Below are 21389 nucleotides of genomic sequence, written 5' to 3' on the forward strand. Positions count from 1 at the left end.
GTTTATATTGAGGCCCAGGAGGGGTGTCTAATCTGACATTACATCCACATATACCTGAACCAGTAGTTTCACATACCCTTACTATGTGCCATGTGTGCATGCATGCTGTCGCTTCAGTCATGTCTGATTGTGACCCAATGGACTGTAGCCTGCCAGGCTCCTCTGTCCATGGGATTCTCCAGGCAAGAAGAGTGGAGTGGGTTGCCGTGCCCTCCTCTAGGGGATCTTCCCAACCAGGGATTAAACTCGAGTCTCCTGTGTTTCCTGCATTGCAAACGGGTTCTTTACCACTAGCACCACCTGAGAACCCCAGTATGTGCCATGCATCCTGCTATCTTGTGTCCTGTACTAGTTGAAAGATTTCTGATCTCAATGCACTAAATATATATTCTTAACCTCCCAACCTTGATTGCACATTAGAGCCATCTGGAGAATTTTAAAACTCCCAACGCTCATACCTCATCCCAGACCAATTAAATTAGACTATCTGGGGTGAAAACTGGGCATTAGTGTCTTGCAAAGCTCCCCAGGCATACCAATGTGCAATTAGAAATGAGAACCTCGGTGATAAACTTGATTCACGACCATCTAGTAAGTCAGTTCCCACTATTTGAAAAATGTTCTATGGCAGAAAGCTTATAATTTGATCTGAGTGATGGCTACTTGGGGGCTTATTAAACCATTCTCCCTTCTTCAGTTTGTGGTTGAGAAGTTCTGGATAAAATAATTATAATGATCAGGGTTGTGATGGAGGAAGCTCAGGGGGTTGGAGGAACCCAGAGGAGCTGCCTGACCCAGACTGGGTGGTCAGGGAGGGCTTCGTGGAGGAGAGGACCTCTGAGCTATGACCTGAAAGATGAGTAGGAGTTGGCTGCTCAAATCCCTCACTTTGTGACCTCTCTGTGCAGCAGACTGTGCCTTGGTTTTCCCATATGTAACATGGTAGTCACAATAGGCCTACTTTATCGAGCTGTCCTGAGATTTTAATGTTAGTATATATAATGAATTTAGAACACTGCTGTGTTCTAAATTTAGAACAGGTATGTAAGTGTTCAATAAACAACAGCTTGTGGAATCTTAGTTCCCAGACCAGGACTGGAACCTGCACCCCTGCATTGGAAGCACGGAGTCTTAACCACTGAATCACCAGGGAAGTCCCCAAAATAGCAGTTCTTAAAGGGCCTTAAAGAGAGTGCTGAGGTTAAGAGTTGTGCATTGGAGCAGTGATTCTCAAAGCACCAGTCCAGACTAGCAGAGTCAGCATCTCCCAGAAACCTATCAGAAATGCAAATTCCTTGGCTCCATCCCAGAACTATTAAATCAAAAAACTTGGGATGGGGTCCAAAAGTCTATTTTAACAAGGCCTCCAGGTGATTCCTAGGCACACTTGAGTCTGAGAATAACTTCTGTAGACCCATTTGCCAAATGACCAATTCATCAGATTATCAAGGCAATGAACACAAACTTTAGTTAAATCCTTTTGATGTTATAGCAATGTGTCACCCAGGATGGCTTCAACAGCCCCTTGGAATTTTTTTCTCCTCAAGTTTTACTTCTACCTGACTTCCCTCTAAATACTTCACAATCACTATTTCAGTCTGAATGTCCTTTTGCCTGGTCTCATGTGATAGACTAAAAGTATACTCAGGCATTCAAGATTTTATAAGCAAACTGATAGGCTTTCCCATCAACCTTGTTTTCTAATTCCTTTTTCTGTGTTCATTTAAATCAGACCATAAGCCTAAATGGTTAGTTACAATTCCCTGACTTTTGTTTACTCTGAATGGCACTGAACACTCAAGACATGCAAAACCTCTAAGATTTGAAAGATATTTCAAATATTTATTTGACTAGACTGGTTTACAAATCCACAAATTTGGGCAGAAGGCTGGATTGCAGATTTGGTGGGAGAAAGAAATTTCACCGAAAGAACATTCTTATTTCCAAAGTGTCACAGACCCAGGGACAAAAATTCATTTTAAATCCCAAAGACTGATTCCACCTTTGTTAAAGAAAGAAAACCTTAGTCACCCGGCACTAAGGTATGTAATAGAACTTGAAGGAAAACTAGCTGTGGACAAAAGAGCTTATGATAACGCAAAACAATGGATCATGCTTTATCCTTTGTTGAAAAGAAAAGAGTGAAAATTAAAGATGTTTACCAGTTACCTTAAAGAATACTAGCCAAGTGGGGTGCAGGTTCTATGGAAGTTAGGTTTAGAATCACTCCCATTCTTGTCATGAAGGTTAATTTCTGGGCAGTCTGTGGTTTCTTATCACCTGCTAAGTGTTATAACCACAACTTTGAGACTGTACATGTTTGTCATAGGAAACTGCATTGGGTGGGATGTTTGCTGTTCAGAATTTCAAACTGTTCCTTTAACGTTGTACACTGTGTGCCACGTGAGGTGTCATTTTCTCACCAGTGATGTATTTAATTAACTTGCTGTGTCATCTTTCATCTGGTTATATTGTCTGAACCAGAACAAAAGTTGTGGAAACTCAAACTTGTTTAAGTTAGGCAAGAGAATGCGGGACTTCCTCCTGGCAAAGTATTTTATAAGCAAAATTAATAGGTGGTTCTAAGAGATTCATTTAGAAATGTCAGGCAATTTTTCCCTCTGCAGACCCAGAGTTAAAGGAAATCCACCACATTTACTGAACTTTGGCAGCTGCTGCAAAATGCCTGTGGGAAAATGGCATGTGGCAAACTGCTCATGTGTGAAAATTGATTTTTGGCCAAATTGGGTTTTGGCAGATTGCTTTGGGGAAATTGGACTGGTTAGAGGAGGTGAAAGTGAAATAAAGCGGCTGGATTCCTGAAATTCAAGGGAGATTTAGGAAGGTGGGCAGACAGGGCTTGACACTGGCTGAAAGTAAAGAATGAAGGACCGTGGGGCCTGGGAGGGTGGTGAGGTCATCACTGATCAGGGGAGAATGGGACTGGAGGTTAACTCAGGCAACCCTCCCAGACCCACCCCAGACCTTGGCTGACTTTCCATCTCACCCTCCTTTCCTCCTCACCATTATTGTGACCCTCACAGAGCAACTGCAGGAATCGGAACAGGTCCTGGGTGAATTCATCATCCGCCATGACCTTCTCTCCTGGGTGGAAGGAGGGGTAAGGCACGGTACAGAAGACGTCAAATGCGCGAGGACACCAGAAAGTGTGCACACAGCCCATGCACACTGCACACACATGCACAAAGGGCAGGTGCGCAGGGAGCAGCAGCCACCATTTTAAAGACACTATGAGGGCCATGGGAATCCATGACACCAGGGGTCCCAACCTCAGAGTCCAGGACATCAGCAGAAGGAGACTGAGGGGCCCTGAGTCATGAAGCTGTGGCCTCAAGTGTCTTTCTACAGTATCAGTGTCTCCTTGATGTCACCACTTGTGTGACATCCAAGAGTGTCTGTCGACCTAGAAGAGGTTTGGGCTGCTGATATCTCCCTCAGCCCACCTCCAGGACTGCGGGGGCGGGGGGGGGCGGTTAATGGATTATGGGGGTTGAAGTCACTTTCACGCAAAGGCTCTGTGCAGGAGAAATGAACAGGAGATGCAGTCGAAAGCCAATTGGCTCAGATGTTTTAAAAGCAGCCAATCCAGGAAAAGCAGAGGGGGAGGCGTGTAAACATGGACCAATCAGAACGGGCACCTGAAAGGAGCCAATCACTGTGGACTATAGGGGCGGGACGAGCGAGGGGACAGCTAGATAGTGAATGTTCGGGCCAACCAGAGCAGGCGCAGAGGAGGCACGCACACCAATCAGAGTGGATGCTTGGGGGCAACCAATCCGGTTGGTGGATGGGAACAGCAGACTCGATCAATCTGGGGTCGCGGGCGCAGAGAGCCGGGTATGTGGGGGTGGGGTTCACCCCACCTCGGGACTGCGAATCTGGGTCTGGAAGTCCAGCAACATCCAGCTGGAAAAGGATCTTTGCTATCTTCTCTTGCTTCTATTTTACACATGGAGAAACAAGCTTACATAAAGTAAGCGATTTATTCATAGTTTCACGTGTTGTTAGTGGCTAATCTGGGACCCGACTCTTGGTCTCTGGAGCCCTGATCTCAAGATTTTCCGCCGGCATGGTACCTCCCTCCCCTGGATGTCCCAGATCCTCAGCCACCAGGTGGAGGGGGGCGGTTGGGGGTTAGAAGGGTTGGGGATGGCAGCAGCATAGCAAGCAATGGGCTCCGGGAATTACCGTTCTGGCGGTTGATGACTGAGGCAGCCAACAGGATGGGAGGAAGAAGCAGAAGAAAAAGAAGGAAAAAGAAAGACAGAAGGAGACAGAGACAGGAAAAAAAACACACAGTGATATGGTCAGGATTTAAGACATAGAGAGAGAAACAACCCATAGAGAGAGAGAGCAAGAAGGAGCAAGGAAGCAAAGAAGAGAACAAGAAGAGGGTGAAAGCAGAATGGAAGAAAGAAGAGGGAAGAGAGAGAGAGATGGACAGGTAGAGATGGAGAGGCAGGAGGCAAGGATCAGGGCAGAAAGGTTAGACACGTCACAACACAGCAAAGAGGAGACTCAATTAACTCTGATTAGGGACATTAATGAGAGAACAGCAACCAGGGCTGGAGACTTGGGGCATGTGGAGGGTGGGGTCCATGTGGCGAAGGGTGAGAGAACACAGAAGGACACCCAGGGATGGGACCAGGGGGAGAGAGACTCTGGAGGAATGGGAGCAGGGCAGGACTGGGACCACTACAGGAGGCGGAACCTGAGGATGCTCTTGGGGAGGGAGGGTGTTTGGCTGGGGGGGGGGTAGGGAGCTCTGGGCAAAGTTGGGGGAGGGAGTAGATCCTGAAGGAAGGGGATGCCCCAGGGAGAGGGAAGCCCAAAAGGGCCTCACCAGTTCCATCCTCATTCACCATGCCCAGCCCCTCTGCCTTGTTCTGTCTCTCGAAGGCATTGAGATCCAGGACACTGAGGGAAAGAAAGGAAAGACAGTGAAGATGCGCTGAGGCCTCTGCCCTCCTCTATTCCAGAGCCTGACAGCCCTCCCGATGATGGGGGGAGGTGGTAGAGAGAGTAAGCTGAAATCGAGAGGAAGCAGAAACTAAGAGCTGATAAAAGCTATGCAGTAGCAGCTGTGGGGAAAGGTGGGGCAAGGATGAAATATATAAAAGCTGAAATCAGAAGGAAACAGAAACTATCAATTAGCAAAAGCTTCAGAGAGGCAGTGAAAGGCAGTCAACCACAAGAGAAGAGCGAAAGCAGACAGCAGTGGAGCGACAGGAACAGGGGTCATCAGAAAGAGCCCCAAGTCCCTGCTGCCTGAGTGCCCCTGAAGTCTCAACTACCTTCCAGCTATCTGGATCCTTAACTCATTCTTAAAGTCTGCAGCATTTTGCCTCCTGTATTGTTCCATGTGACTCCTTATAATAAACTCCCTGTTATCTGAGCTAGCCTGAGTGGGTCTCTGTTCCTGGAACCAAGAGAACAGAACTAGAACTGGAGGTGGTACCAGGACTGGGGACTCAGCTTAATGAAAAGTGTGCACTAGGGGGGCTTCCCTGGTGGCTCAGTGGGGTGATCCAGCAGTTAATAATCTGCCTGCCAATGCAGGAGACACCGGTTGGATCCCTGATCCAGGAAGGTCCTACATGCCTTGGGGCAACTAAGTCTGTGTGCCACAACTACTGAACCCACATGCTCCAACTACTGGAGCCCACAAGCCCTAGAGCCACATGCTCTGCAACGAGAAGCCACCACAATAAGACGCCCGCGCATCGCCACTAGAGAGTAGCCCCTGCTTGTCACAACTAGAGAAACGCTTGTGCAGCAACAAAGACCCAGCACAGCCAAAGACAAATAGATTAAAAAAATTTTTTTAAATAAGATGTGCACTAGAGCCTACCTGCAGGTTTGCATCAGTGCCTGGATACTCTGGAAGAAGCCAACTTCCTTCTTATCTTTCAGGTAATCCAGCATTTTCTGCAGAAGGGTAGGAGGAGTGGGGGACCTGGGAGTCACACAGGAACCTCCCAGCCCTCTTAGCCCTCCTCCCAAGTCCCTTCACTCGTTACCTGCTGCACATCAGCATTGCCTCCGTTTAGGATGGAGATGCCCAGCTTCAGGGTGGAGGACACCATAGCACCCGTCTCTCCTGGGGGAACGGGTTGCAGAGGGGCATGGCAGGGGGCAAACAGTGGTCCGCTCAGTTTGGAATCAGTGTTCTCCGCCCACCAGAAAACAGCCACCCCGGGGGGAATGTCAGAGAACTGGGCAGAGGAGTGTGCAAGGGTGTGTGTGCAAGGTTGATCAGAGGAGTGTGCAAGGGTGTGTGGGCAGGGGTGATCAGGATTGAAGGAATTAGTGAGAAATTGCAAGGCAAGAGGGCAAATCACATGCAGGAGGGGTGGGAGGGTGTGCCTGCTGGGGCCAGAGGGGCTGGGCGGGCGGTTGACAGGATGGGTGTACTCGGGGGGGAGCCAAATGCACATGGAGGGCACCTTTGCAGGCGCTGATCATCTGCAGCACCATCTCCGCGGCCCCCCGGGTGTGCAGCCGCGCCTGCTGGTACAGGAGACGCTGCTTCTCCATCTCTTTCTCCTGCAGCAGAGCCCAATCCACGTTGTTGAGTGAATCCAGGCCCACAGCCTGAATTCCCCCTCACAGGCTTGCCCTCACCCCTGCTTTTCCTGATCCAGCCACATCCCCTTCAACTGTAAGCTCCTTCTGTCCCTTGGTATTTAGATCTGTGATTTGTCTCCTGCACCAAGCACAGGGCTGGGCCTGGAGTGGTCGTAATGTGGCCCCACACACCTTCAAGGAGTCAATGGATAAAATCCCAGGATCTGTGAACATGGATGGTGGGCGGAAGGTCTAGGTTTATGTTTCCCAGCCTCTGGCAGAAATGTAGCATTTCCTTCCATTGTAGATGAGGTCATAAATCATGGCAATGTTAGCACAGTCTGTGGTTGTGTCACCCATCAGAATCACAGATGTTTGCATACCACATTATTTTTGAAGACATCTTGAAATGTCACTTTGGTTCATCGCCACTTATCAATTACAGTAGCTACTGGGTCCACTGTTAGTTCTTGTTATTTGGTAGATTAATAAAGAGGTACAGATATTACTGTATCACAAAATTTTTAAAATAATATTTTAGTAACTATTTTAATATGCTTATTTCTTCTGCTATTAATTTATTTTGTACATTTAAATACACTATTCTGAGGGACCTCGCTGGTGGTCCAGTGGTTAAGAATCCTCCTTGCAATGCAGGGGACATAGGTTCAGTCCCTGGTCAGGGAACTAAGATCCCACATGCTGTGGGGCAACTAAGCGCACAGGCCACAACTGAGCCTGAGCCACAACTAGAGAGCCTGGGTGTCGCAACTACTGGGGCCCAAGTGCTTCGACTACTGAGCCACAACTAGAGAGTCCATGCGTTGCAATGAAGGACCCCCCATGACCCAACAAAGATCCCTTGAGCCACAACTAACACACAGTGCAGCCAAATAAATATTTTCTAAACATAAATACATGATCCTTAGAATAGATTTGCCAGATGCCAAAGGGGACCCTGACACAAAAAAGGTTGAGAAACTCGGGGAAATGCTTGCTGATCACCTTAATGAATGAAAGGATGAGCTCACTGCCTTTACTACTTTCTCAATGTCTGCCCTTTGCTTATGCTGTGCCCCTACCTGGAACACTTTCCTCTTTTTCTTCATCTGGCACATTTCTTTTATCCTTCTCTGCGGACATCCCTTCCTCTGAGAAGCCCTCCCTGAAGCCCTTCCCCCCAGGCTGGATCAGGGGTTTTGCCAGGGTCCCCACGACCCCCTGAACTTCCCTGGCTTCCCCCACCCTGACCCCACTGCTTGTGCCTCCTTCTTCCTGCCAGGACCATTTTGCCCACCTCCCCTCATCACCACCATGGATATCGATGCTGTTATTGTCTGCCTGATGTAGCTATCTCCCCAGTGGACTGGCTTGGTCACAGCTATAAACCCAACATCACCCAGCCCAGGGCTGGGCCCACAGCATTGCTCTGTGAACACACGCTGAATGAATGGGGGATGATGGAGTCAGGGTCCCCCACCCCTTTCTTCCGGGACTACTTGATCCCACCTACCTCGAAGGAAACCTCAACCTCCTCTTCTGCAGCTTCGCCATTCTCACCTCCCTCCTCCAGGTGGCAGCTCTGGGGATAGGGCATCAGTTAGAGATGATGGTGAACAGAAAAGATAGCCCAGTCCAATCCCAGCCCTTTCAGTGGACAGGCATTGCAGCTGGGGGCAGGGGGGAGGGAAGGGAATCTGCCCTAGATGGGGGCAAAGCCTCACCTTAGCCATGATATCAGCATATGCTATATACAAGTAATCTTCATCCAGTTTGCTAAGGAAGTAAGTGGGGAGACAGTCAGGACCCAGTATGGAGGAACTCCATCTTATAAGTGCCTCCAGATTTCCTTTGGAAAGTCAGTCCTCCCCATGCTCAGGCCGTGTGGTGCCGATGGGGTAGGCTCTCCATTGCCAGACTGGGCATGTGATCAAGGCTGAGCCCATTGGTACCCTCTATCGGCTTGACTACAATAATAAGTAAGAAATGTGATCCAGGCTGGTCCAATGGAATTCATGCTGGGAGTTTTGCTGAAGCTATTGATAGAAGTGCTCCTTTTCCACTGGGATTGTTGCAATGGTGTGATGGAACCCTGGAGCTTCTGGGGCTATCTTGCCACCTGACAACTGGTTGGCTCACCTGACAACTATGATCAACCACTTCCTTGCATCTCCTCTATAATAATACTAATGATGGCAGAAGCAATGGCCAACACCCCCTGAGTTTACTCTAGGTTGGTTTCTATTCTAAGTGTTTGTATATAATAACATTAATTCTCATAGTAATCCAACTAGGTAGATATAGAGTTGACCCTTGAACAATATGGGTTTGAACTGTATGAGTCCACTTATATGTGGGGTCTTTTCCCCTCAATAAATACTACTACATTACTACATGATCCTTCGTTGGTTGAATCCATGGACGGAGAACCATGGATAGGAAGGGCCAACTATAAGGTTATACATGAATTTTTAAATGTGTGAAGGGTTAATTCCCCTTTGTTGTTGTTCAGCCACAAAGTTGTGTCCGATTCTTAAGAGACCCCATGGACTGTAGCACACCAGGTTTCTCTGTCCTTCACTGTCTCCTGGAGTTTGCTCAAATTCACGTCCATTGAGTCGGTGACACTATCTAGCCATCTCATCCTTTGCCGCCCTGTTCTCCTTTTGTCTTCAATCTTTCCCATATCATGGTCTTTTCCAATGAGTCAGCTCTCACATCAGGTGGTCAGAGTACTGGAGCTTCAGTTTCAGCATCAGTGCCCCTAACCCCTTCATTGTTCAAGAGTCATCTATATGACTAGTCCCATTATACAGATGAGGAAACCGAGGCACAAATCATTTTCTTGGCCAATGTCACAAAGTCTATACTGGAATTTAAACCTGGATAGTCTAACTCCAGAGTCACTGCTTTCCCAGAGAATAGAAAACAGAACACTCGGCTTTCCAGTCTCCCTCACAGCTGGTGGTGGCCTGATGTCAGAATTCTAGCCAATGGGCCATGTGCATAAGCCCACCATGGAGAGCGTTCCTTGGCTAAAAAGATTTGGGTTTTCCTTAGAGGAAAGCCTTTCTCCTTCTTTCTATCTGACATGTGGTCATGATGTCTGGAGGTTCAGCATCCATTTTGTAGCTATGAGGCAACAGCTTAGAATGGCAGGGCAGAAATCCCGAATGAGCCTGGGTCTCTGTCAGTGTCACTATGCCACTGCCCAGCCCAGGACTCTCTATCTTCTGACTTGGTGTTCCATGAGAAAAACAAATCTCTGTGCCTCCATTTCCTCATCCACACACACAAAGTTGATAATAATATCTATCTCAAAGTGTGAAGATGAAGTGAGAGGATCTCACCATCAAGTGTTTAACATGATGCCTGACACATGAAAAGCATTCGATAAATACTGCCTGTCATTACCGTTAGCAGCAGCGCCCTTATTACTGCTATTTATTCCCAAGACTGCCATTAGCCCATAGGAAGCTTTTGTCTTAATTAGAAGTGCCCTGTTCCTCACTGCCATCTGTTGGAAATGCATCACAATATACTGACCTCGCCCCTATAATATACTGATTTTATGTGAACAAGACATTTTCTTCTAGAATAAGTCTAAATTGATATTGCCTGTGATGTGAACCCTTCAGAAGAGATAAGAGATGCCCCTGTGAAGTGCCCAGTCTGCACAGTGGTACAAGGCGACTCTGCCTGTCCCAGTTAAATGACATTAAAGGATCAGCTGTGGGTGTCCCTCCTTCCCAGGACACAGAGGTTCTGGGTCCCTCTTGGGGACCCAGGAAGGGTCTCACCTCTTTTCAGTCAGGGCGGTGCGGCTGAAGTGCAGGACCAGCTGGTGCAGTGGGTCTGGCTTCTTCTCCTCCACTTCTTCCTCCTCCTCCTCCTGCTCCCCAGCTTTCTGGAGGGAGGGGTGGGGCTTTGGGTGGGAGCTTCCAGAGTCCCCACCTGTCTCCCATATAAGCCCTGCTAGACTGTTTTTATTCTCTTCTCCCACATCCTGCACCCTCCCCTGGTTCTGCCCAAGCCAGGGGCCCCTGTTCCCACACCGCTCAATGTGAAGGGTGACCCCTGGAGGTGGGCCCCATCACTACCCATCTGCCCCCACACTCCCAGGCAGGTCCCAGCTCACTGAAAGATCATCTATCATGCGGTCCTCAAAACTGTGGTCTTCCGTCAGGATCCATGCCGCCTTGTAGCTCTCCAGAAACATATTACAGGCCCGGTGCCTTCGCAGGGGACGATTTGAGGCGTCAGCAAGATTTCCCCACGCACGTCCCTCGCACCGCCTCCCCTAACCATTCTGCCTCCCCTAACTATTTCGCAAGACCCCACTGGGTGCGCACCCCCTCCTCTCACCTCCTCACCCACCCATTCTCCAAGGCGGCTTAGGCTCCCTTCCTCCACTGGAGGCGGGGTGTCTTACGTGGGCAGGTTGTACAGGGGGGTCATGCGGAAACAGGCGACGACCGCCCTCCGGCGCTGCTTCGATAAGAGTTTGTGCCACACGGCCTTCTTGGACTTGTAAGGGTGCTCGATCTGATGGCGGGATTATGTGTCATGGCTCCAGATTCTGCCCCTGGTCTGGTTCCCACTTCCAGCCCCGAGTGAAAATGCCTATCTGTGCCCAGTCCAAATTCAGGCCCGATTCACAGGGCCGAAGGAACATCCTGGCTCCGCCAATAGAGTCAAAGTTCTGACCTATTCTCGGCGGCAGACCAACTATTTCCCTCACTGGCCCCGCCCACAAACCCAGGACCACCTCCTTAGGCCCCGCCCCAATCTCAAGACCCGCCCAAGGTCTTGCCCACAGGGTCAAGGCATTTCCACCCGGCCTGACTCTCAGATCCGAAGTTCTGCCCCGGAGCCGTCGCTAGGCCCAAGATTGCGCGCCAGGTCTGACTCCCATATCAAAGCCTCCATTCTAAGTCTCGCTGTAAAATTCAAGGCCCATCACCTACAGAAGATTCAAGACCCGCCCCTTGCCCCGCCCAGAGGCCCGCGGTTCACCCGAAGGCCCCGCCCACAGGCTCAAGGCCCGCCCCAGGCCCCGCCCAGAGACCAAATTTTGACCACTCGGCAGTAAGACACCTGCTCCAAATGGTAGAGCACGGCGGACACTTCCTGGACTCTGCGCACGATTTTCTCCGGGTCGTCTGCGTCCTCCTCGCGGCCCGGGAGGCCCCGGTACAGGGCCATCTGCCAGCGCAGAGAAGGGGAGCCTTCGACCTGAGAGGGGGAAGATCGTCCGGGCATGAGGCCTCTCCCCTGTCCGCTCCCTCCTCCTTCAGCCGGGCTTCTCGGAGGGTCCCGCCCCCCACCCCACCCCACGACTCAATGCCGTGATGATTCACTGAGAGACTGAGTACGAGTTAAGGTCCTTCTTTCGATGCCTGGCACAAAGTAAGAGCTCAAAAGCTGGCTGGGGCTCTTGCTATTATCCTGACGCGCCCCTTTCAGTTGCAGATTGAGGAGGCAGAGGCGTACCTTTCCCTGAAGGTGAAGGTTGTTTTGCAGATATTCCCGGACCTCCTCATCTGTGTCTTTCTGGAGAGACAAGCCAGGCTGGGTCACTCCGGAGGGCCCAGCATCCTCCTTGATCTACAACCGTCTCCCCTCTAGCCCCACCACCCCAAGATCCAAGAGAGGATTCAAGAGAAATGAAAAGGATCCAGAGGTCAGGAATGGTCAGAGAGGAGTCTGAGTGGCCTTTGAAGGCACCTTGAAGAATCAGGATTAGAGGGGCCTCGTTGGGGTATGAGAGGAGGTAGGGGTTGACATGAGGATATCCTCAAAGGTCAGAAAAGGAGGTCAGAAGAGGGTCAGAGTGGGGCTGGGAGTAAGTGGGAGATGGTAGGGAGTTTTTGAAAATTAGAGGTAGGTGAGGGGAATTATAAGAGAGACAGCAAGGTCATCAGAAGTCAAGGTGGTCAGGCAAATCACCTGTCACTGGCGGGGTTCACACAGAGACTAAAGGAGGGATCAGTAGGGTGGGAGTTCTTTAGGATCCCAGGAGAGGGGGTGCTCAAGAACCAAGTTAAGGGGTCAGAAGGGCCCAGGAGGGTTCTCTGGGATTTCAGCAGGCCTCAACAGGTCCTAGGAGGAGCTTGAGGTCCTGAGGAAAGGAGGCTTTAGGGTTCTTGGAAAGGGAATGCTTGTGATATCAGAGGAGAGTCAGTGGTCTTCTGGGTCCTGGGGACTAGCTGATCCTCAGGGTGCTTAGCAGGGTCCTGGGGGAGGTTCTAAGGGTCTTGGGGCAGGATCCTGGGAGGACTTCTTGGGTCCCTGAGGCTGAAAAGGATCTGGGGGGGAGTTCCCATATAATGGATAAAAGGTGCTCCAGGAGCCTCTTTGGGGGGTCCCAGAGGGCTTAGAAGGGGTCTCAACCTCTCTCTGAGCCTAGGGAAGAAGTCATTAGGATTCTGGGGGCTACTTAGGGTCACAGGTTGCTCACGGGCCCCTAAGAGTCTTCGGGGCTCAGTTGGGTGTTAACAGAGTCCAAGGGGAGAGATCCACAGGATCCTGAGGAAAAGAGAGAGTGAGCTGGAGAGCTCAGTGGGAATCCAGAGGTTCAGAGGAGGGCCAGTGGTATCATGCGGGGTTCTTTGGGCCCCAAGGGACTTGGCCAGGTCCTGGCAGAGGACTTGGAGGAGTCTCAAGGGGGCTCAAAGTGTCTCAGGTGGATCCTCAGGATTCTAGCAAGTTTGGCAGAGGTGGGGCTGGTGTTCAGTGGGGTTCCTGAAGGTTCGATGTGGTCTTTGGGCCCTAGGGAGGTCTTAGTGGCCTTCCTGGGTTCCAGTGGGGTCCCAGTTAGGGTCCTTAGGATCCAGAGTTCTGACAGCATCCCAAGTGGGGCCCTCAGCATCGTGTGGGAAGGTTCAGGGCCTTCTAGGGGGCCCAGTGAGCCCTCAGGGTCCTGGAGAAGGACTCAGGAGGGTCCTAGGGAGGGCCCCTGGGGGATCATGGGGGTTTAGTAGCGGTGCTGAGTGAGGCTCAGTAGGGTGCTGAGCTGGACCCTGGCAGTTCCCAGAAAGGGGCTGAGCAGGCACCAGGGCATAGCGGGTCTTGGCCAGTGTGATGAGCTCCTGGTCAGTGGGGGCACACATGTTCAGGCCGATGGGCAGCATCTTCTTGAGCGTGGCCACAATCAGCGACGTCTGCACGGAGTACCGGTCACCCCGGCGCTTCTTCTTGGTGCGTTCCTGGTCCGAGCCACCCGACTGTGGGAACACGGGGCTCAGTGCCAGTTTGAGTTCCAGTCTGGCCTCTGCCCCAGCCCCACCCTGCCACCACTGTCCACACTCCAGTCCCTTGCCTGAATGTTAGGCAGACCCTCCCCGATCCCAGAGCCCACCTCAGTTTCCACCCCAGACCTTGCTGATCTTTCATCTCAGACCCTGAGCCCTGACCCCAGAGTCTCACAGACCAAAGCTTCTATCCCAAATTCCCAGTTTCTATCCCAAATCCTTCCAGATTTCCCCCAATTCCAGGCTTCCACAACCTCTGGATTCTTCTCCCAGAATCCCCTTAGAACTTTCACTAGGACACCCCTCCTGCCCCCACAACACACCTACAACCCCCACCTCAGAGCCCCAGACAGAGTTCCCAAGAATGAAATGAAGAAGTAGAACAGTGAAGAGTCCCAAGAGACAAAAGAAGAGGGAAGAAAGAGATCGAGAGACTGAGAGATGAACAAGAAGACAGGAAGACAGAAGATACAAGAAAGACAGGTCCAGAAAGATCTGGAAGCAGAAACACGGGGCACAGAGTCCCACAGCCGTGTTCTGGAGCCTCGGGTGCAGACCCACGGCCAGGGCAACCCCAGTCATGCCAATGAAAAGCCCCCAGTGGCAAGCTTCAGCCAGAGCCACATCTGCGCCGGCTCGCGATACAGAGTGTGACCCGTGTGCCAGCACATGCGGCATCTCACTGGGTCCTCGCAGAGCTCTGGGGCCGGGGGCCACCGACCAGATGCCTTCTAAGGCTCAAAAGGGTAAGACACTTGACCAACGTCACACAGCTAACTGCCAAGAATCAGGATTCTAACCTGAGTCGGTCTAATTCCCAAGCCCAGGCCTTTAACCCAACCATGCACGTGCCTTTCACACCCCCATTCCCATTCCCTGGAACCTCAGTCCACGATGCTTTGAAGCTTTGGGGAAAGCTGAGAGGAGAGTTTTTATTTTTTTTTAATAAAAGTTTTTTTTTAAAAAACAAAACAACTACCAAAAGTTGAGGGCCGGGAAGGGAACAGTTAGTGGGAGGGGGGCTGGAGCAAGAGAAAGAGGAGGGGGCTGGAAGCCAAGGCTGAGAGGCAGGGAACAGGGGAAGGGTTTTCTGAGGGCAGAGCAGAGGCTGGGGTTGGGGGCGGGTGGGTGGAGGGTATTAGCCAAGAGCCATGCAGAAGGTCCCAGACGTGGGGCTGACCTGTACATCTCCCGTCTGCTGCATTGGGTGCAGACAGAGACAAGAAGTGTTACCCCAGTCCCTCCGAGAGCCCCAGGCCCCCTCCAGGTCTGCCCTGCCCCAGCTCCTCCACCCCACCCTGACATGTATCCCCAGCCGGGGAATTCCAGACCTTGCTAAGGGTGGTGGGTTTGTCCTTTTGACCTTGCCCTTTAGAGGGCAGTTCAGGGAAGGCTAAGGGGAGAGGGAAGGAGGTGGGGAAGTGGAATAAAGGAATAGGAGGAAAGAAGTGGGAGAGGGGAGAGGAGGAAACTGGAGTGGAAGAGGGAGGTGGGGAGGATGGAATAAGATGAGGTGCTGGGTGATGGGGAGGAGACAGCAGGCAGGGAGGAGGGAGGGGATGGAGCTGAGAGATGGGGGAGATGGGGAGGAAGGAGGATGGGGAAGGGGCTGCCTCGAGGGCTTCAGGAAATGTGACCAGGACAAGGAGGGCAGGCGGGGTGATGAGGGTCAGCTAGGAAGCCCGAGGCTGTTCCCCCTTCCCTCCCAGCTAAGTCCTCCTCCCAGAGCAAAGTACCCACCTTGGCCATTTTGCTCTTGTTGTCGGCTGTCAGAAACGACATGTTGTTGATCTCATTCTGGACCACAAAGTTCTGCTCCTCACGCTTAAAGTTCTGGTGGGGGAGGCGGTGTTGGGGATCAGACAGGGTGGGGGAGGGCCTCTTTGGGCAGCAGCTGCTCTGGTTCCAGACAGGAGGGGCAGGTGGGTGGGGACTCACGTGGGACTTGGACCAGTAGATGAAGATCTCCCCCACCATCCTGAACAGCTCCTCCGCGCTGGGGTTGGGCTCGGTCAGCCAGTGTGCCCTGGGCAGGCAGGGGAAGGGGCTGGTGAGGGATGAGGGCAGGGACCCCCAGGGAAGGGGGCAGCAGGGAGAGATCTCAGGGGAGGGCATCCAGAGACTCAAATGGGAGAGGGAGAGCTTTCTAGGGTAATCTGGCCATTCAGATGATTTAAAAATTATAAATGACAATTCCTGAAAATTATTTTGTCTCTAACCTTTTTATTGAAGTATAGCATATGTATAAAGTGTCCAGTGAACACACTTGATTTGGGTAACCACCACCCAAGTCAAGAAATAGAACATTTCTAAGGACTTGCCTGGTGGTTCAGGGGCTAAGACTCCATGCTCCCAACTCAGAGGGCCTGGGTTCAACCCCTGGTCAGGGAACTAGATCCCATATGCCAGAACTAAAGATCCTGCATGCCACAACTATGACCCAGCACACCCAAATAAGTAAATAAACAATTTTCTTTAAAAAAGAACATTCCAGTCCCCAGAAGTACCCTTGTGCCCCCATCCTCTTCTTGAAAGATATCCTTCTCCTGGCTTCTAGACCATGAATTATCTTTGTTCTTGAACGTTACATAAAAAGATGATATGATATGTACTCTCTTTAAAATTTTCTGGTTTCTTTCATTCAACCTGATGTTTGTGAGATTCATGCTACAACAATCTGTTTGATTTCACTGCCATGTAGCATTTCACTGTGTCAAATATACCTCGCTTTACTTGTCCAAACTTTTCGACCCAGCACTCCTACTCCTAGGAATCTATCCTACAGCAATATCCATTCACGTGCACAGAGATGAGTGTGCAAAGATATATATAGCATGCATATGGCTATGTGCTTCTGCTCCCGGGACAGACATAACTAATCAATCCATGAAACCCTTCTTACAAAGCCCTAGTACAACCATAAAATCTTTTCCAAGCAAAGATGGAACTTGAAGTTGAAACTTGTTCAAGCCCTGGATCTGGCTGCACCTAAGACTTCGTAATCCTTTAAATGGTGCCTCTGATTTTAGGGAGATGTTTTAGCAATTGATTGATATCTGAGCTTGCTCTTTACAAAGACTCATGTTTCTGGGGCAAATTAGGCTGGCGAGGTCTGGGTGGAGACCACTGATGGAGGAAGGCCTGACCGTTGGACTCCACTACACAAATCGGGCATCCTGTCCACCCAAGCGGGGAGACACAGTGCTGGAGGAGGGAAATACAGCTCCTTCTGGCTAACACTGCAATCCTCACAGGGCCTCAGATTCAGGACGTTTAAAGGAGCAGAACGGGAGCAAACACAGGCTGGCTTCCATTGGTCCATAAGCAACAGGGGGGCTGGGGGTCAGGAGGTGGGGTGGGATGAAGTGGGAATTGCAAGTATATAGCAAGTCAGAGGCCAGAGGTCAGAAGGCGTCCAGGGAAGCCAGAGGCCAGGCTGAGGGGTGTGGGGGACAGCTGGGGACAGGCTGACCTGTTGTTGTCCACGTAGCGGATGAGCAGCGGGTAGAGGGCGTACAGATCCCGGCAGAGCACAGAGAACTCATCCCGCACCAGGAGCTCGCCCTCCTCGGCCTCTGCCTTGGCCTCCAGGCGCAGCTGCTCCTCCTCGGCCACCACCTTCCCCGCCCGCTTGCGCAGCCGCCCGATGGTGGGGATGAAATGAGAGTGCAGGAGCTCCGGCCGGGCCCGGCTCACGATGGGCTGGGCAAACACTGCAGGAGCAGACAGGGCGCATGGGCTGCTGGCCGGCTGCTGACTCCAGCACCTCATCTATGACCTCTGATCCCACCCCTGACCTCTGTTCCCATCCCTGACTTTCAATCTGTACCTCTGACTTAGAACCTAACATTGATCCCAGCCTGACCCTGTCTGACCCCAGTGTGGACTTATGACCCCATGCTTGACCTCAGACTGTGACCTCTGACATAGCTCCTGAATCTTCATCCCACCCACCATAACCTTTGACCTGACACTGTGACCCTCTAGCCTGACACAGGTGCTTGACCTCTGACCCCAACAAGTGAATCCTAACCTGATACCCTACCCTAGCCCATGATATCTCACTCCAGTCTTTAACCTCTGACCTGGTCTATACCCAGATGGAGCTCATCACATGATTTCTGACCAATACCTCTTGCTTCTTACCTTCTCTGGCCTCTGACCCTGGCCTCTGACCCCAGCTCTGATCTTTAGCTTGGCCCTGATCCAAAACTCAACCCCTGACATGGAACTTATGAACCAGGAATTCCAACCTTTTAAAGACTCATTTCTTGACCTTGAACCCAGAACCCTAACTGTCCATATCAGGGACCCCGATGTTTGACCTGGTTCTCCGACACTTCGTATAAGAAACTCAACCTTCTGACTCAGCTCCTAACCCTTTCCAAGGATCCAGAAATTCCAAATCCAGCCTGGAAAATTCCCAGGATCCATGCATCCATCTCGGACTCTATGACCCTGAGATTTTGGCTCCTGGGAATGATCTCTGGCCTTGTGATCCGAGAAAACCGAGATCTGACTCCTTCCCATTCCCAGAAAACCACAGACCCTGAGATCTCCCTCTGAGATCCAGGGACCCAAGTCCCAGGACACTGGCCCCAGTTCTCTGGACCTGCGCACTTGCCAGACCTACCAGCCAGCCGCTTCATCCAGGTGGCCTCATCAATACCCAGGTTGTTGACGATGATTCGCAGGATGTTCCCCAGTAGTGAGTTGAGGTGGTCGGAGGTGACAGCTGTGCAGGGTGGAGGGGCCCCGGCAGGTAGGGCAGGTGGGGGTGCCTCGGGCCCGCGCTCCCACCAGCGGGGCAGGTAACTGCACAGCATGGGCAGCGTGATCTCGATGACATGTGGCATTTCCGTGTAGCGGGCCCCCGACTCAGCCAGCCCCCCGATGTCAGCCATGATCCGCTCCAGCACTGGGATGTCGGGACACATCTCCTCCACACTGTTGGGGAGCCCCAGGACTGGGGTACAGGGAGGGGGTCAGGGCATGCCAACTCCTCATGCCCCGACCTCAGTGTCCATACCACAAACTTGTGTCCCCATAAACTGGGGTTCCCTGATCTGAAGCACCCACAAGCCGGGGAATCCTCAACACCTCAGGGCCCAGACTGGACCCCACTACTTTCACAATGGGTCTCCTTGGACCCCATGTGGCGGAAGACAACCCTTGCCAGCTGCCCCAGCCGCACCCCACTTACTGGCCCGCTCCCGGGGAGACTTGGTGGTGTACACTGAGCAGGCGTTGTATTCATTCAGCTGTGGCTCCAGGAACGCCACTGGCATGGCCGCTGCCAGGCGGGCCAGGCACTCGCCCAGGGCTGGCCGCAATCTGGAAGAGAAGGCTGTACTTAGCTTCCAAGCCCCCTCTGCCCAGTCCTGGATCCCAGTCCCATCCTCCACAGAAGTGCCTCTCCCAGAACCGTTAGGAGCAGAGCTGCCATTCACCGGTGACCACCGATGCAGCCATTTCCCTGGGTTTCCTGAATGTCCTCTTGCTCCATCGGTGATCTGGGTTCAGGAGAGCCCATCTGGGCACTGCCAGCCGCCCTCCCCAGTTGCCCCCAGCATGCCTGGCTCCCGTGGGCCACCAGAGTTTCTGCGTGCCCCCTGCCAGCGGAGAACAACCTAGCATCCCGGTGCCAAGGGCCTGTGGCCACCTTCACTGGCCTTCCTCTGGGCGCCCTCACGTGGCCACACTGAGGAACTGCAGCGGCCACAGTGCGCATGTCTTCTGAAGACAAACCATCTCCCTGCTTTTCACTCACTCCCATCTTCTGAGCCCTCACGTCCCTGAGCCCCGACAGTCCCCACCCCAGCCCCAAACTATCTCTCTCCTTACTTTTCCACGTAAGGGTTCCTGGTGGTCCCCAGAGAGTAGATACTGCACAGTGTTCGGTAGCAAGAGACCTGGACGTCATCCACTGAGTTGGGGAGGAAGGGTGGGGTTAGGGTTAGTCCGGTCCTCCCCCAACCCCCTCCCTTGTCTCCAAATGACAGACTGAAGAGCAGGGGCTGTAGAGCCAGCCTGCCATTTACTAGCTTTGGCCTCAGTTTCCCTCTGTAAAATGTGGATAAATATAGTATTTTCCTTACGGAGTTGCTGTGAAGATTAAACAATACTTGGAAATAATACTCAGAAAGTATTATTAATTATAATAATTAATTAATATAATTAAAATAATTATTAATATTAATAATTAATACTCGAAAAGCAATTGGGACAGGGCACACAGCAGACATTCAATAAAGGCTAGTTGTTCTTTCCTTGGAGAAGGGTCATGGATCTCTTTGATGATAATGCTGGACACTGTCTCCAGAACATGCAAACAGACTTCCAATCCTGACTTCAATCTCGGTTATCCACACACTCCCCAGGAGGCCAGGTTAAGAACCTCATCAACTTCCTAAATGTCCTGAGGGGTCGGGGGACTGTTCTAGATTGAAAAGAGGCTACAGAGACATGACAACCAAATGCAGTGAGAGAAACCTCATTGAATTCTGAATTAAAAGACAAATCAAAAACATTTTGAGGGTAATGGGGAAATCTAACCATAGTCAGGTTAAGAGTTATACTGAAATTGTGGTTACAGGAGAAAAGGTTCTGCAACATCTAGGTGTTGCAGGCTGAATATTTAGGGATGAGGTGTCACTGTGTGTTCAGTTTATATTCAAGAGTTCAACAAAAAGTTTGGAGATACCTTCATCAGAAGTAGTGGTGGTTTAGTCACTAAGTCGTGTCCAACTCTTTTGCAACCCCATGGACTGTAGCCCACCAGGCTTCTCTGCCCATGGGATTCTCCAGGCAAGAATACTGGAGTGGGTTGCCATTTCCTTCTCCAGGGGATCTTCCCAACCCAGGAATCGAACCCACGTCTCCTGCATTGGCAGGCAGATTCTTTACCGCTGAGCCACCTGGGAAGCTACACCCAAAGTGAAAGGTAAAACAAAGGGACAGCTAAGCCCACGCACCTCAACTAGACAGAAGCCCGTGTGCTGCAACGAAGACCCAATGTGTGTGTGTGTGTGTGTGTGCTAAGTTGTTTCAGTCGTGTCTGACTCCTTGTGACCCCATGGACTGAAGCCCACCAGGCTCCCCTGTCCATGGGATTCTCTAGGCAAGAATACTGGAGTGGGCTGCCATGCCCTCCTCCAGGGGATCTTCCCAACCCAGGGATCAAACCCATGTCTCTTATGTCTCCTGCATTGGCAGGTGGGTTCTTTACCACTACCGCCACCTGGGAGGCCAACAAAGCCAAAAGTAAATAAATAAGTAAATTGTTTTTTAAAAGAAATATACATGTAACTTGCTTAAGCTACAGCGAAGGAGGGTCTTTTGTTAGATCTGTGGAATGAATATTCTGATTAACTCATTCTGTTCCCTACCAATTTACTGAACCGAATGCACACTTTGCTTACGGCAATGAAACCTCTCAATAAACGTAACACTGAAACACCCACAAACTCTACCAGGCACACTGGGATGGATGGTGTTGGTGGAACTGACACTCGCAGCCCCACCCCGGCCCTTGGGATCAGTGGCCCT

The 21389-nt window shown here is 51.3% G+C and overlaps 1 protein-coding gene across 5 annotated transcripts in view; it reads right to left on the reverse strand.

Moving 5' to 3' along the window:
• The window catches only part of RYR1 (ryanodine receptor 1), a 127895-nt gene that overhangs the window by 39504 nt on the left and 67002 nt on the right, over positions 1–21389 (reverse strand). Inside the window, exons 64-84 of one of the 5 annotated variants that reach the window (XM_055412235.2) lie at positions 19686–19767; positions 19045–19175; positions 18475–18807; positions 17314–17554; positions 15780–15867; positions 15582–15674; positions 15022–15036; positions 13644–13814; positions 12082–12141; positions 11686–11823; positions 11021–11133; positions 10727–10823; positions 10389–10495; positions 8313–8364; positions 8102–8170; positions 6468–6567; positions 6042–6121; positions 5873–5949; positions 4865–4938; positions 4210–4227; positions 3025–3105 (exon numbers count right to left, since the gene is read on the reverse strand). In XM_055412235.2, the coding sequence (XP_055268210.1) occupies positions 3025–3105; positions 4210–4227; positions 4865–4938; positions 5873–5949; positions 6042–6121; positions 6468–6567; positions 8102–8170; positions 8313–8364; positions 10389–10495; positions 10727–10823; positions 11021–11133; positions 11686–11823; positions 12082–12141; positions 13644–13814; positions 15022–15036; positions 15582–15674; positions 15780–15867; positions 17314–17554; positions 18475–18807; positions 19045–19175; positions 19686–19767 (2220 nt within the window). Of the gene's footprint in view, positions 1–3024; positions 3106–4209; positions 4228–4864; positions 4939–5872; positions 5950–6041; positions 6122–6467; positions 6568–8101; positions 8171–8312; positions 8365–10388; positions 10496–10726; positions 10824–11020; positions 11134–11685; positions 11824–12081; positions 12142–13643; positions 13815–15021; positions 15040–15581; positions 15675–15779; positions 15868–17313; positions 17555–18474; positions 18808–19044; positions 19176–19685; positions 19768–21389 lie in introns of all 5 variants that reach the window. The other 4 variants (XM_055412234.2, XM_055412236.2, XM_055412237.2 and 1 more) reach the window with 4 other exon arrangements.

The sequence above is a fragment of the Moschus berezovskii genome, chromosome 22 (assembly GCF_049115385.1).
Source record: "Moschus berezovskii isolate FMDL1 chromosome 22, NW_MosBer_1.0, whole genome shotgun sequence".
In the NCBI taxonomy this organism is placed as follows: Eukaryota; Metazoa; Chordata; class Mammalia; order Artiodactyla; family Moschidae; genus Moschus; species Moschus berezovskii.